The 16,412-nt window shown below is 45.7% G+C and overlaps 1 protein-coding gene across 1 annotated transcript in view; it reads left to right on the top strand.

Annotated features, from left to right (window-relative positions):
- LOC118360555 (PDZ domain-containing protein 4-like) overlaps window positions 1-16,375 on the top strand; it is a 37,609-nt gene extending 21,234 nt beyond the window's left edge. Inside the window, exons 2-8 of the mRNA XM_052485112.1 lie at window positions 6,765-6,818; window positions 9,459-9,775; window positions 10,097-10,187; window positions 10,339-10,437; window positions 10,521-10,583; window positions 10,696-10,797; window positions 13,022-16,375. Of these exons, the coding sequence (XP_052341072.1) occupies window positions 6,765-6,818; window positions 9,459-9,775; window positions 10,097-10,187; window positions 10,339-10,437; window positions 10,521-10,583; window positions 10,696-10,797; window positions 13,022-15,004 (2,709 nt within the window). The 3' untranslated portion in view covers window positions 15,005-16,375. The remainder of the gene's footprint in view (window positions 1-6,764; window positions 6,819-9,458; window positions 9,776-10,096; window positions 10,188-10,338; window positions 10,438-10,520; window positions 10,584-10,695; window positions 10,798-13,021) is intronic.
- The last annotated feature ends 37 nt before the right edge of the window (window positions 16,376-16,412 follow it).

The following is a 16,412-nucleotide window of genomic DNA, read 5'->3' as shown; positions in this document are numbered from 1 at the left end:
ATGTGGATGAAAACGAGTAATCTCTCATTGAATACCAACAAAGACTTTACTGATGAATCCCTACTGTTGACCAATCACTGACGAAGGGGAGTAGACTTTGGCTATCGACTTTGGCTTGCCTCAAGAAAAATGTTGTGTTCCTGAACACCCGAAAAAAAACTCTTACCGAAGTCCAAAACAAACAAAAAAGTCACAAAATGGGGTCATAATATATGCACTAACTCTTCCAAACTGTTTTCACTGGGAAGCATGTGGACACCTTTACAGGAGCATTTCTTCCCCTCTCACAGTCTGGTGTACTGTAGATATTATATCAATCTACAGCTAAAATGGCTGAGATAACACCTCATTAAGCCTCAACCACCAAGACACCTCCCTGGGGGTTCCTCTGTGTGTTTCAAATATTTACCAACAAGCATGGAGTTGTGAGACATTCACACCCTCATTATCTACAATTCCTCGAAAGCTCCTTCCTTCCCTCTCTCTTTGTCCTTGTATTTCACTCGTCTTTCCTCACCTCCCCTTCCCCCTGTGCTGCTCTCCATCAGCATCACTCACCCCTTTGAACTCCCCGTTTCTCTTTCATCTCCCTCTCTCTTTCTCCCCCTCCCCTCGATCCACCTCCTCCCCCATCCTCCCCCCTACTGTGCTACTCCGAATATTGTACCTTATGATAGGAATATATAATGGCATGGAACGCAGTATCAATTCGCCTGTTATTACATACACCTTTAGTGAAGGAATTAACAATAAATATTCTTCTCACTGTCACCCGCAATTTGACTTGACTGTCATTGGATAAAATGGGACACTGCTACACTCTAAGAAAAAAGGGTTTTTTGTCTGTCCCCATAGGAGAACCCTTTGAAGAACCCTTTTTGGTTTCTGGTAGAACCCTTTAAGGTTCCATGTAGAACACTCTGTCGAAAGGATTCTACTTGGACCCCAAAAAGGTTCTACCTGGAACCAAAGTGTTCTACCTGGAACCAAAAAGGGTTCTTCAAAGGGTTCTCCTATGGGGACAGCCGAAGAAGCATTTTAGGTTCCAGACAGAAAAAAGGTGCTAAGTGTAAAGTCAGAGGTTATAGGTAATGAACTTAGCTGACATAATGGACCAGTGGATGTATAATGCATCACAACATGTCAAGATGAATTATCCTTCCAGTCTAATACACAACAACCATTAACCTATACAACGACAACCTCAAAGCCATCTCACTGCCTCTCATTGATAATTAATGCAGAGGCACCCCCCCCTACATATTGTTTTCTGAGTGTTCTCAGACATGTCAGTCATGACCATACGGCTATTCTTCTGTACACCCAATCCCTCATTGGTCCTGAAGATGGTGTCTCCTGTGTAGACAAACTAAGGGAATAGGAACCAGCCAAAGAGAGGAGAAAATACAAGAACAATGCTTGATTCAGTGGCATGACAAGCGTTTGTCGTGGACAACTTCATTAGACTTGACAAATGAAAAATACAGGTACGCTTCACACTGTTAACTCCATTTGGCATTGCCTAAGAAGCCATGCAAGTTTCTTATTTGTCTTCAATTGAAATAACAAATGAAGAGAGAGAGAGACAGACAGACAAAGATGTATGGCAGGCCATTAGTATGGGAAGGACAACAAGGCAGAGGAAAGAAGTGGCTCAAAGAGAGGAGCGTGTTTTGTCTCCTCTTGGGACGGGATTGAGAACGAGAAGTGTTGTGACAGCATTGAGAAGAGAGATAGTGAAAGAGAGCCTGGAGATGGAGAGAACAGAGCAATGTAGAGTGCACGAGAGAGAGAGAGAGAGAGAGAGAGAGAGAGAGAGAGAGAGAGAGAGAGAGAGAGAGAGAGAGAGAGAGAGAGAGAGAGAGAGAGAGAGAACTCCCCAGACAGCCAAGGTCAGTGTTTGACCACTAACACAATGTCTGTCTGGGTGTCTGTCTGTCACTTAGACCACCTCAATACTGTCTATAGTGCTCCATTAAAACACACACAAACGCACATTCATAAGCACATAGTCTATGCACACTCGCACAGCTGTGTGCTCATGACATCAACCAATGGATTCTATGAATGCCAAAAGTGCATTACCATTTTATAGAAGAGGGGGGCATAAAAGGTTGTAAGATTTTTCACCTCTGAACAGATTCAATGTTGTGGGGTCTTGCGTCAGTTGACCACGATCACTGCTTCTTCTCTGAGCCAGTTTAGTCACCCCCGGAGCAACATCCCTGCTGTTTCAATCAGGTTCCTCAAGCAGATCTACACCCACTAATCCCTAATATTAAACCCTCCTCTATCTGCAGCAGACACTCCTTCAAATGAGGAAATACCATGGTTGAACATGCCCAATGGTATAACTACCTGGGACAAAAAGTATGTGTCTCTGGTGGATTTGGTTTATCAGTGAATGTACTAAAAGAAAAAAGCATTTTACTTCATAAAAAGAAAATGATCAAAAATAAACATTAATATCCAGATCTGGTGCAAAATATTCAAGTGTAATTTTACCAATTGCACTGTATGGAAGTGAGGTTATGGGTTCAACCTGTGTTTACGATTAGAACAATTGGGAGAAAAAACAAATATAAAACCTACATACAGATTTCTGCAGAATTATCTTAAATAGCCAAAAGAAATAACCAAATAATGCATGCAGAGTGGAACTCTGAAGATTCCATTTAAATTTAAATATAGCCCCAAAACATCCTTACAATTCAAAGCACTGGAAACCCAAGAGCTGAACCCTGAAAAGAGTCCCCTAAAAACACTAAACAACTGTATTATTCAAACACACAGAGAAATCAATCAGATTGTTACAGAAGTGAACTTTTTCCTCCGCTGTGAGAAATACTCCCAAATAAGAGGATATTTTTTCAAGAAAACATCTCTATCAATATCCAACTTCTGTGCATTTCCTAATGACGTAAAACTGGGAATTATTCTGGGTGAGGGAAAAACCGCAAATATTATTGCCAGATATGTACAGTATATGATTGCCAAAGCCTGAGGAACATCCCATAAACATTAATTATCTGTAGTTTTTCAATTGTATATAACCTAGAAGGATGCATAGTGTAACCATCATCCGTGTTAATTTTGTTGTTTATTTATTTGACATTTTCTGTTTAGAATGACACAATATAACAGTAGTAGTGTTGTCAACACCATAGTACCCTCCAAGCACGTCATCAAGCTCGAGACCCTGGGTCTCGACCCCGCCCTGTGCAACTGGGTACTGGACTTCCTGACGGGCCGCCCCCAGGTGTTGAGGGTAGGCAACAACATCTCCTCCCCGCTGATCCTCAACACTGGGGCCCCACAAGGGTGCGTTCTGAGCCCTCTCCTGTACTCCCTGTTCACCCACGACTGCGTGGCCACGCACGCCTCCAACTCAATCATCAAGTTTGCGGACGACACAACAGTGGTAGGCTTGATTACCAACAACGACGAGACGGCCTACAGGGAGGAGGTGAGGGCCCTCGGAGTGTGGTGTCAAGAAAATAACCTCACACTCAACGTCAACAAAACTAAGGAGATGATTGTGGACTTCAGGAAACAGCAGAGGGAACACCCCCCTATCCACATCGATGGAACAGTAGTGGAGAGGGTAGCAAGTTTTAAGTTCCTCGGCATACACATCACAGACAAACTGAATTGGTCCACTCACACAGACAACATTGTGAAGAAGGCGCAGCAGCGCCTCTTCAACCTCAGGAGGCTGAAGAAATTTGGCTTGTCACCAAAAGCACTCACAAACTTCTACAGATGCACAATCGAGAGCATCCTGGCGGGCTGTATCACCGCCTGGTACGGCAACTGCTCCGCCCTCAACCGTAAGGCTCTCCAGAGGGTAGTGAGGTCTGCACAACGCATCACCGGGGGCAAACTACCTGCCCTCCAGGACACCTACACCACCCGATGTTACAGGAAGGCCATAAAGATCATCAAGGACATCAACCACCCGAGCCACTGCCTGTTCACCCCGCTATCATCCAGAAGGCGAGGTCAGTACAAGTGCATCAAAGCTGGGACCGAGAGACTGAAAAACAGCTTCTATCTCAAGGCCATCAGACTGTTAAACAGCCACCACTAACATTGAGTGGCTGCTGCCAACACACTGACACTGACACTGACTCAACTCCAGCCACTTTAATAATGGGAATTGATGGGAAATGATGTAAATATATCACTAGCCACTTTAAACAATGCTACCTTATATAATGTTACTTACCCTACATTATTCATCTCATATGCATATGTATATACTGTACTCTACATCATCGACTGCATCCTTATGTAATACATGTATCACTAGCCACTTTAACTATGCCACTTTGTTTACATACTCATCTCATATGTATATACTGTACTCGATACCATCTACTGTATCTTGCCTATGCTGCTCTGTACCATCACTCATTTATATATCCTTATGTACATATTCTTTATCCCCTTACACTGTGTATAAGACAGTAGTTTTGGAATTGTTAGTTAGATTACTTGTTGGTTATTACTGCATTGTCAGAACTAGAAGCACAAGCATTTCGCTACACTCGCATTAACATCTGCTAACCATGTGTATGTGACAAATAAAATTTGATTTGATTTGACCTGTGTAACAGTATAACTTTAGTCCGTCCCCTCGCCCATACCCGGGCTCAAACCAGGGACCCTCTGCACACATCAACAACAGTCACCCACGAAGCATCGTTACCCATCACTCCACAAAAGCCGCGGCCCTTGCAGAGCAAGGGGAACCACTACTTCAAGGTCTCAAAGCGAGTGACTTCACCGATTAAAAAACTATTAGCGGGGACCACCGCTATCTAGCTAGCCATTTCACATCGGTTACACCTGTATACCCATTATTATTACTACTGAAATTAACTGTATTTCATTATCCTCATTGCATTGTACTGTATTTACTGAAATGCTGTACCACTATACTGCTTTGGCAATATCTACACATTGTATTTCATCAAATCAAATCAAATCAAATCAAATGTATTTATATAGCCCTTTGTACATCAGCTGATATCTCAAAGTACAGAAACCCAGCCTAAAACCCCAAAAAGCAAGCAATGCAGGTGTAGAAGTACGGTGGCTAGGAAAAACTCCCTAGAAAGGACAAAACCTAGGAAGAAACCTAAAGAGGAACCAGGCTATGTGGGGTGGCCAGTCCTCTTCTGGCTGTGCCGGGTGGAGATTATAACAGAACATGGCCAAGATGTTCAAATGTTCATAAATGACCAGCATGGTCAAATAATAATAAGGCAGAACAGTTGAAACTGGAGCAGCAGCACGGCCAGGTGGACTGGGGACAGCAAGGAGTCATCATGTCAGGTAGTCCTGAGGCATGGTCCTAGGGCTCAGGTCCTCCGAGAGAGAGAAAGAAAGAGAGAAAGAGAGAATTAGAGAGAGCACACTTAAATTCACACAGGACACCGAATAGGACAGGAGAAGTACTCCAGATATAACAAACTGACCCTAGCCCCCGACACATAAACTACTGCAGCATAAATACTGGAGGCTGAGACAGGAGGGGTCAGGAGACACTGTGGCCCCATCCGAGGACACCCCCGGACAGGGCCAAACAGGAAGGATATAATCCCACCCACTTTGCCAAAGCACAGCCCCCACACCACTAGAGGGATATCTTCAACCACCAACTTACCATCCTGAGACAAGGCCGTGTATAGCCCACAAAGATCTCTCCCACGCACAACCCAAGGGGGGGGGCGCCAACCCAGACAGGAAGATCACATCAGTGACTCAACCCACTCAAGTGACGCACCCCTCCTAGGGACAGTATGAAAGAGCCCCAGTAAGCCAGTGACTCAGCCCCTGTAATAGGGTTAGAGGCAGAGAATCCCAGCGGAAAGAGGGGAACCGGCCAGGCAGAGACAGCAAGGGCTCCAAGTTGCTCCAGAGCCTTTCCGTTCACCTTCCCACTCCTGGACCAGACTACACTCAATCATATGACCCACTGAAGAGATGAGTCTTCAGTAAAGACTTAAAGGTTGAGACCGAGTTTGCATCTCTTACATGGGTAGGCAATAAAGCAGTCGCAGAGAGACAGAGAGACAGGGAGACGCAAAGACACAGAGACACACAGAGAGAGAGAGAGAGAGAGACAGGGAGACGCAAAGACACAGAGACACACAGAGAGAGAGAGAGAGACAGGGAGACGCAAAGACACAGAGACACACACAGAGAGAGAGAGAGAGAGAGAGAGAGAGAGAGAGAGAGAGAGAGGGAGACGCAAAGACACAGAGACACAGAGAGAGAGAGAGAGAGAGAGAGAGAGAGAGAGAGAGAGAGAGAGAGAGAGAGAGAGAGAGAGAGAGAGAGAGAGAACTGACTTCACAGACATGTAGATATAGGGAACTAGAGAGGGTTTATATATTAGGCTGGGTTGGTACACATGTTGATTATTGCAGTTTTGAAACTGCAGTAACTGCAGTCGACTGTGGTATTTTGAACTGCAGTTTATAATGCACTCTGACTGCAATCTTTTTTTTCCTAAAGGATGTAACTGAGTTGTGTTGTTTCAAAGAGAGAGGATCATTTACAGCATGGTTAGACACGTGCAGAGGGAGTTAGGATTAATACAGGGATTAGCCTGCCAACAGGCAATCTATGATCTGAACCAATATCAACCCATTTCCTTACAACATACTGTAACACTTTTCCCACTGAACCAACCCTATTAACATTCATGTTCTCTTCTCTAATGATTCCATTCCTCTCCCTCTCTCTCTCCACAGAAGGGTCAAATAAGTAACATGCTGTGCTCTTTAGATGGAGAAGGTCGATTGAAGGTCTCAGTATAAAGTTTTTCTTCTACCCAGCTGTATGTGATTTCAAAACCTTTTTAGTTGAGCTAAATGTCCCAAACACTGTGATGTGCCTTTGTATGTGTGGGTGTGTGGGGGAGGGTGTATTAATAATATAGAGTACATTTGGAAAGTATTCAGATCCCTTACATTTTTCTAAATCTTGATACGTTACAGCCTTATTTCCTAATCAATCTACCACACACAATAACCCAGAATGACAAAGCAAAAACAGGTGTTTAGAATTAGTTTCAGATGTATTACACATTTTAAAAATCACGAATACCTTATTTACATAAGTATTCAGACCCTTTGCTGTGAGACACGAAATTGAGCTCAGGTGCATCCTGTTCCATTGATCATCCTTGAAATGTTTCTTCAAAATGATTGGAGTCCACCTGTGGTAAATTTCATTGATTGGGCATGATTTGGAAAGGCACACACCTGTTTATATAAGGTCCCACAGTTGTCAGTGCATGTCAGAGCAAAAACCAAGCCATGAGGTTGATAGAATTGTCTGTAGAGCTCAGAGACAGGATTGTGTCGAGGCAAAGATCTGGGGGAGGGAACCAAAATATTTCTGCAGCATTGAAGGTCCCCAAGAACATAGGGGCCTCCATCATTCTTAAATGGAAGAAGTTTGGAACCACCAAGACTCATCCAAGAACTGGCCGTCCGGCCAAACTGAGCAATCTGAGTAGAAGGGCCTTGTCAAGGAGGTGACCAAGGACCTGATGGTCACTCTGACAGAGCTCCAGAGCTCCTCTGTGGAGATGGGAGAATCTTCCAGAAGGACAACCATCTCTACATCACTCCATCAATCAGGCCTTTATGGCAGAGTGGCCAGATGGAAGCCACTCCTCAGTAAAAGGTGCATGACAGCGCACTTAGAGTTTGTCAAAAGTCACCTAAAGACTCTCAGACCATGAGAAACAAGCTTCTCTGGTCTGATGAAACCAAGATTGAACTCTTTGGCCTGAATGCCAAGCCTCACGTCTGGAGGAAACCTGGTACCATCCCTACGGTGAAGCATGGTGGTGGCAGCATCATGCTGTGGGGATGTTTTTCAGCGGTAGGGAATGGGAGACAAGTCAGGATTAAGGGAAAGATGAACAGAGCAATGTACAGACAGATCCTTGATGAAAACCTGCTCCAGAGCGCTCAGGACCTCAGACTGGGGTGAAGGTTCACTTTCCAACAGGACAACAACCCTAAGCATACAGCCATGACAACGCAGGAGTGGCTTCTGGACAAGTCTCTGAATGTCCTTGAATGGCCCAGCCAGAGCCCGGACTTGAACCCAATCTAACATCTCTGGAGAGACCTGAAAATAGCTGTGCTGCGACGCTCCCCATCCAATATGACAAGGTTTGAGAGGATCTGCAGAGAAGAATGGGAGAAACTCCCCAAATACAGGTGTGCCAAGCTTGTGGCATCATACCCAAGACAACTCGAGGCTGTAATCACTGTCAAAGGTGCTTCAACAAAGTACTGAGTAAAGGATCTGAATACTTATGTAAATGCAATGTCAGATTTATTTTATATTATACATTTGCAAAAATGTCTAAAAACCTGTTTTTGCTTCATCATTATGGGGTACTGTGTGTAGATTGATGATAGAGAAGAAAAAAAACAATTTAATCAATTTTAGAAAAAGGCTGTGATTTAACAAAATGTGCAAAAAGTCAAGGGGTCTGAATACTTTCCGAATGCACCTTTCTGAATGGACTTATACATTTCTCTATTTGTTCAGGTGTATTGTGTTTAGGTATGTCTGTATGTGTTGTGTTCATCTATTCTCCTCAGTCTCTCTGCTGTGGTTAATTCTAATACAGTGAACTAACCTGTTCTGTCTGTATGTCTAGTGAGAGTTCTGCTAATGTGGCTCAATAAATCTACTATCTATTATCCTGTTTAATCTTTATATACACCTGTATTGTAATCACACACCAGTCCAATCTCTACCACCCACCCATTGCCGTTTCTCGCTCTATAAATGGCTTGTTTTCCTTTGTGTTGCTCTCTCTCACATCTTCCTGTGTATGTTCCATGTCCTTGTTCTCGTTTGTGTTGCTCTCTCTCACATCTTCCTCTGTATGTTGCATGTCCTTGTACTCCTTTGTGTTGCTCTCTCTCACATCTTCCTCTGTATGTTCCATGTCCTTGGTCTCCTTTGTGTTGCTCTCTCTCACATCTTCCTCTGTATGTTCCATGTCCTTGGTCTCCTTTGTGTTGCTCTCTCTCACATCTTCCTCTGTATGTTCCATGTCCTTGGTCTCCTTTGTGTTGCTCTCTCTCACATCTTCCTCTGTATGTTCCATGTCCTTGTTCTCCTTTGTGTTGCTCTCTCTCACATCTTCCTCTGTATGTTCCATGTCCTTGTTCTCCTTTGTGTTGCTCTCTCTCACATCTTCCTCTGTATGTTCCATGTCCTTGTACTCCTTTGTGTTGCTCTCTCTCACATCTTCCTCTGTATGTTCCATGTCCTTGTTCTCCTTTGTGTTTAATCATTCTCCACCACTCCCCTACTCTTCCTTTCTTCTCCTCCTCTCTAACCTCTGATCTCACTCTTCTCCTTCTTCCCCCACCTTCTGCTGGCTAACCTCTGAACCCTCCCTCCTCTAGGTGAATGGTAAAGAGCTGTCTCGTCTCTCTGGGGATACCACCCTAAATGTGAAAGACCCCCTGCTGTCTCACGTGTTAAGGAGGGGGACCCGGAGGCGGGCGGGACATGCAGGGCGACTAGCGGGGCTGGACGGGACAGTAGCAGTGACAGGGGGGCTGACTGACTGTGTGGACAGCGGCACTCAGACTGACATCAGCTTCCAGCACATCTTGAACCTGGGAAGGACCGCCCATAACCCATGTGGAGCCCCGCCCCCTCACCCTTCCCCCTCTCCACCGCTGCCACCCATCCTGGAACCCTACCTGCTCAATGAGCTGTGAGTGGAAAGAGAATGTGTGTGTGAGAGAGAAAGAGAATGATAGAGAATGATAGCGAGAGTGTGTGAGAGAAAGGGACAGACATGGATTTACTGTTTATTTCACATTCGTTTATCTACTTCACTTGCTTTGGCAATGTTATCATATTTCCCATGCCAATGAAGCCCTTAAATTGAATTGAGAGACAGAGAGAGGGGGGGGGGGTGGAAGAGTTTGAGATTCAATTTATCCAAGATGTTTGAAAGCGCTGCATTCTGTATGTCTGACAAACAAACAAAATTGGGACACATGGCATATTTTCTCATATGTTTTATTCTCAGTCTCCTAGAGCCTGAATATTATGAACCCAACAACTACTTTGACATCCCTCAGCAGGAGGGGGATCTCCGACAGGATGAGTTAGAATACGAGGTAAGTCTCAATTGCCTTGTCAAAACAAATAGTCTACCATCTAATCCAACAGAAATCCCATTCTTCATGCCCTCTCTATCTCCATTACCAGTGTTCAGGTGTTTAACTTGTCACTCAAAACGTGTGTTTTTCCTGCCACACATTTCAATAGGAGGTTGAGCTGTATAAGTCTCGTCAGCAGGACAAACTGGGGTTAACGGTGTGCTACCGGACAGACGATGAGGAGGATCTGGGGATCTATGTGGGCGAGGTGAGGAGGATGGGAGTGAGGATGAGGGTTATCCTCGCTCTGATCGCCTGTTTGCCAGCTAACCTAATCCTCTCTCACTCCAGGTCAACCCCAATAGTATAGCTGCTATGGATGGCCGCATCCGAGAGGGGGATAGAATATTACAGGTAAGAGAACATTAGGATTGTTAAGATAACATTTCAGACAAAGTTCTATATTATAGCAAGTCTATGTAGAAAAAAAGGATCAGAGTACAGATATGATGTGATTCTGAATCAGATAAACGGGGTGGACATCCAGAACAGAGAGGAGGCGGTGGCCATTCTTACCAGGGAGGACAGTACCAACATCTCCCTGCTCCTGGCCCGGCCCGAAATAGAGGTGAGAACCTCTCCCAGAACAAAACACCCAGCATCTGACATACAAGATGTAGGATCTTATTTTGATCACCCTGTTACATGATAATATTCCCGCAAAGCAGGACATTTAAAAAGGTATAAAAATATTTCTGAAGTTTGTAATTTTCACTTGGAAATTTGACTTGAATTTCCCTTACGAAAAATGTATCCTCTACAAAAATGTCTATTGATTATAATCCACATAATTAATCCATATTTCCTGTCGCTAAAGGATTATTTTCTTGCTGTAGCAAACTGGATCAAATTAAGATCTTACATCTGTATCGAGCGTACAAAACATCCACAGCGCCACCCACTACAGTTATTTATTTTCACAAGACCCCCATTTACAATTTTCTGTCAAGTACAATTCAACATAGATCACCAAATTGATCAACATAGAATCAAAGGCAGATCCAATTGGTACCTCTATAACAAGGGGACAGTGATGTAAAGGAAATAAGACTGGAGTTCTGCATCTCCCCATACCCTGTTTACCCAGGAGACAGGAAAGGTGAGAGGAGTGAAGAGGGAGACAGATGAGGACAGATAGAGGGAAATGGAGCGGGGGTAGGAGGGATGGACAGCGAGCGTTAGAACCAGGACAGCCTGCTTGTTTTCAGTACGTGCCAATGTGGCATTGCTTTGTTTCCCTCAAGGTCACAGCTCAACAGATCTGAGGACACAGTCCCAGGACATCCCATAATATACACACATACACACAGAAAATGGGTAATCACTGAACACACACCTCCAGATGGGGCAGAATAGTTTACCCTTTTCATACTGAGAGTGGTGCATAAGCCACAGACACAAACACACGTCTGTACATGTGCTCTGTGACACAGTCAGTGTTGAAATCGGAATGCAGCCCACATTCAGCTAGAGGGCAGATTTAAGCGAGGGCCATTAAAATGTAGGTTGCTACCCAGTCAGTCACGCACTGCACGTACCCTCATCTTCCTTTACTCATGTGGCGCCCTCCAATCTGCAGAGAGAAATGAGATGCAGGGTAGGCTAAAACTGAGATAGACAATGCTTTATCAATATGAATCCTCACAGAGGGAGTTGATGAGAGGGGGATTCATCACTGAGAAATATATGAGCAGAGATTAAAGGGGCAGTGCAGTCAAAATCATTTTGTGTGTTTTATATATATTTCCACACTGAGGTTGGAATAATACTGTGAAATTGTGAAAATGATTATCCTTTTAGTGTAAGAGCTTTTGAAGAGGCCGGCTGACATTTCAGCTCGTTTGCTGGGTGGGTTTTCTGGACCGCCTGGAGACATCAGGAGGTAGAAGTTAATAGATCAATAACAAAGAGACTTTCCCCTCTCTGCCAATAACAGCTAGTTTTCAGGTTACATATCCCTCCCATTAGGCTCCTCCAATTAGGACTCTCACTCAGGCCACTCCCATACAGTCCTAGCAATATTCTTTCTTGAGAAATAGCTTTTTGCCAAGAAGCTATTATTTATTTATTTTTGACCATTTTAATTGAAAACAATCACAGTATGGTATTTAATTGTTACCCAGAAATGACTTGATATTCAGATAAAATGGTCTGTATTGGACCTGTCTTGGGGATAGGGGGAGATACATAAAGGGGTTGTTAGATAAGAATAATCCAAAAGCCTGAAACGTATTAAAATTTAAACAATTAAAATGTATATAAATGAAATGTGGTCAACTCCACTCTGAGGCGTGAATTGTTTGCGGAATTCAACCAGAATATTTACATACACATTATCAATATCTCAGAGGGTCTGAGTAAAGGAATGAATTTGTAATTTTCCTACCTACTCTAGTCACTAGTAGTAACAACACACTAAACAAAATCATGACAGAACAGACTGGTAATGTGTGTGTGCGCACGCGTATAGCTGGGTGAGTGGGTGTGCATATATTTACCTTTAGGCCCAATTGACCTATTCATCCAGACAGGTCAGTGGAAAATACCCCCAAGTACAAAAATGTCTTTAAAATGGTAATGAACTCACACATTAAGTTGGCTCCTGCGCCATCTAGTGACTGAGATGAACAATAAGACATACGTCTAACATGTTGTATGAGGTTCAAAAGAGTACAATAAAATAAACCTGCTTTATACTCATGTGTTTCTTTTCCCACTTCAATGACACCTTCAACTCAACAACGGCCATCAAAACAACAAACACAATATGTGAAACACCTTCTACAACTCAGAATGACAACCAGCTGGACCCAGATGAGCTGGAGCTGGAGGTTCTGGATAATGCCGTCCATCTTCCTAGCCCCCATCAGCTGAGGAATGAGGCCTACGTGCTCGATGCAGAACCAGGGGTCATGGGTGGGTTGGGAGGCCGTGGGTGGGGTCACCGTGACTCTCCTAGCCTGCTCCACACAGTGCTGAGTAACAGCCAGGAGCTGGACAGCGGGGTTGGCCGTACGGACGAGAGCACCCGCAACGAGGAGTCCTCAGAACATGACCTGCTGGGAGACGACCAGACCAGTGCCCCCACCACCAACGCCACCAACACCCCCGGCAGCATGCGCAGGTTCCACTCTGGCCAGGGGGACAGGGACACCCCACCCCTGCTCCATGGTCACTCCACAGAGTTCCACTTCAGCACAGACTCTCTGCTGGGGCTGGACTGTCTGGGTGGTGGAGGAGGAGGGGGGGGTGTTGACCTGGCAGGGGAGAGGGTCTACACAGCTGACCCAGTGAGGATGATGCCTGGACTGACGGAGGAAGAGTGCGATAGGTACAGGGAGCTCCTGGAGATCAAGTACTACTATGAGAAGAACAGCAACACTCTTCTGCTGCTGGGGGAGCATGGGGGTCACGGGCAGGGGGGCGATGGGGGGATCCCTCTGGATGTGAACAGGAATGAGAACCTGATGCAGCATGAGATGGCCCTCCTGGAAGAGGAGCTACGCCATCTGGAATTCAAGTGTCGTAACATCCTGAGGGCCCAGAAGATGCAGCAGCTCCGGGAGCGCTGTCTGAAGGCATGGCCCCTGGAGGAGGAGGAGGAGGAGAGCGGAGCCGGAGGTGGGGCCGGAGCTGGGCGGGTGGCTCTTCTGGTTCTCGAGGAGTCCTGTATCCATGAGCTGTCAGACATTAATGAGCTCCCTGAGAGGGAGCGCTCTGACAAGGACAGCACCAGCGCCTACAACACAGGAGGGGAGAGCTGCAGGACCACTCCTCTGGTCACCGAACAGTACCCCTCCCTCTCTGCACATGGCCGCAGCAGCCTGGAGGGGGGAGACTCAGCCTCTTTGCAGTGTCGGACCCCCAGCCGACACAGGGAGAGGGGAGGCTGGAGGGAGGAGAGGGGGCAGGCTAACCTGAACCAGCCCTACTCCCCTAACTCACACAGAAGGGGAGCGGAAGCCAAGACCTCCAGTCCGGGAGGCGCCAAGTTCAGATCCCTATCCCGCGACCGGGCGGCCAGGAGGGGGTCGGACGGAGGTGCGGGACGCCCCAAAACCAACGGGATAGTAGAGGGGAGGGGAAGAGGACGTAGTGCTGAGAACAGCCCTTATCTGTCCCGCCGCCACTCTGGCCCCAGAATCCCCCAGCGCTACCAGAGCTGCATGCAGCTGAGGTCCCCCTGTACCTCCGAGGGCCTGGAGCGACCCAGGGAGGGCAGCGACAGTCCCATGAGTCTGGGGAGCACATGCAAGAACATGCCCTCCTCACCCATCCTCCCTCCCCTCCCGCCGCCAGCCTCACCACGTATGGAGTGGAAGGTCAAAGTAAGAAGCGACGGCTCCCGCTATGTTGCCAAGCGTCCCGTTAGGGACCGCCTCCTGAAGGCCCGGGCCATGAAGATCCGGGAAGAGCGCAGTGGCATGACTACGGACGACGATGCCGTCAGCGAGATGAAGATGGGCCGCTATTGGTCAAAAGAGGAAAGGAAGCAGCAGTTGCTGAGGGCCAGGGAGCAGCGCAGACGCAGGGAGTTTATGATGCAGAGCCGGCTGGACTTCCTGAGGGATTCGCATGGCGGTGGACAACACGGGGCTACACAGGGACAGGAGCCCACTACCATCCTGGAGCTGAGCCACAGGAGGAGCCAGAAGAAACGGAGCCGTAGGATCCTAGATAACTGGATCACCATCCAGGAACTACTGGCTCACGGGACCAGGTCACCTGACGGGAAGAAGGTCTACAACCCTCTGCTGTCAGTCACCACTGTTTAATGTAGAGGGGAGAGGTGATGGGTATAGAGGACAGAGAAAGGAAGACCGAGAGGACGAGAAGAGTGGAGAAGTAGTTTGTGGAGGGGTTGATTTAGAGGAAAATAAATCCACCTCAATCGTGTATGTCACTGCCATAGAGGAATCATCTTTATCTGTGCCATTATAGGGTCTGTGACAGCCTGGGCAGCTCCATTGAGTCTATAACCCATAGGAATCACCACCCAGTTGACTACTTTATAGCGGAAGCCTTCAATGGTAATATCCACGCTTAAACAGGTATATCCACTGAGTTTTTATCTCTATGGTCACTGCACATAGGAGAAGGAGAACGGGTGAGATCGCACCACGTGCTGCATAGTCACCACAGCCTGTGAGGAGAGGAAGAAAAGAATGGTGCAATGTAGAAGAACAGAACATAATTAAGCAATAAGGCCCGAGGTGGTGTGGTACATGGCCAATATACCACAGCTAAGGGCTGTTCCTATGCGAGATACATCCTGGCGTGCCTGGACACAGCCCCTAGTGGTATATTGGGCATATGCCACAAGCACTCTAGGTGCCTTATTGCTATTTTTAACTGGTTACCAACGTAATTAGAGCAGTAAATAGTATTTCTCTCATACCCATGGTATACGGTCTGATATACCACAGCTTTCAGCCAATCAGCATTCAGGACTCGAACCACCTACTTTATAATTACCAATATTGCAACCTGTCATTTCTGCCTGAGAGAAAAGGATAAACATAGGGAGGCAAGACAAGTAAAAAGAAAGCTCTGGTGAAATAAACCAACCTGTAGTTATTGACCATGCTTATAAGGACAGTGCCTTGTATGCCAACGAATATGCTTGTGTACGGCATTTACAAAGCACATAGGCAAAGAATAGAGCCTGGGCCTTATTGACTAACGACTGAAATGGACATTGCGGTAAGATCTGACAAGCATGCGTTTTCATAGGAATAAATTGAGAAGCACAGTGAGAAAAAAGGCACACCAAATGCCACAGCACACGACAACTACATATCTGGTGGTGGAAACGTGAGGAAATGTTCTGGAGTCTTCTGATGACTGGTACGATCGTATGGAGTTAATTACTCATACAGTATGACAGAACAATGAGGAGTGGTAAGTGGTTCTTTGACATTTAGTTACTTGCATGTTGACTATAAATGTAAAAAGGAACAATTTAAAATTGTTTAAAACTTTAGAAAGTTCAAAAATCTTAGTGTGAAATTGTGGATGTGATAATGTGACGTTCTTCACTTGTTCAATTCTTAGACTAGAAAACTGTGTGGCCCTGTTTGTTCAGTATACTGTGATGTCTAGTCCATAAGCGTTTTACAATAAAAGCTTTTCTATATAAGATTTAAGTGATTTTATCCTTTGAATATTTTGCATTGTTTGTCA

Source organism: Oncorhynchus keta, chromosome 28 (genome assembly GCF_023373465.1).
Source record: "Oncorhynchus keta strain PuntledgeMale-10-30-2019 chromosome 28, Oket_V2, whole genome shotgun sequence".
NCBI lineage: Eukaryota > Metazoa > Chordata > Actinopteri > Salmoniformes > Salmonidae > Oncorhynchus > Oncorhynchus keta.
This window is presented reverse-complemented; position numbering and strand designations above follow the sequence as displayed.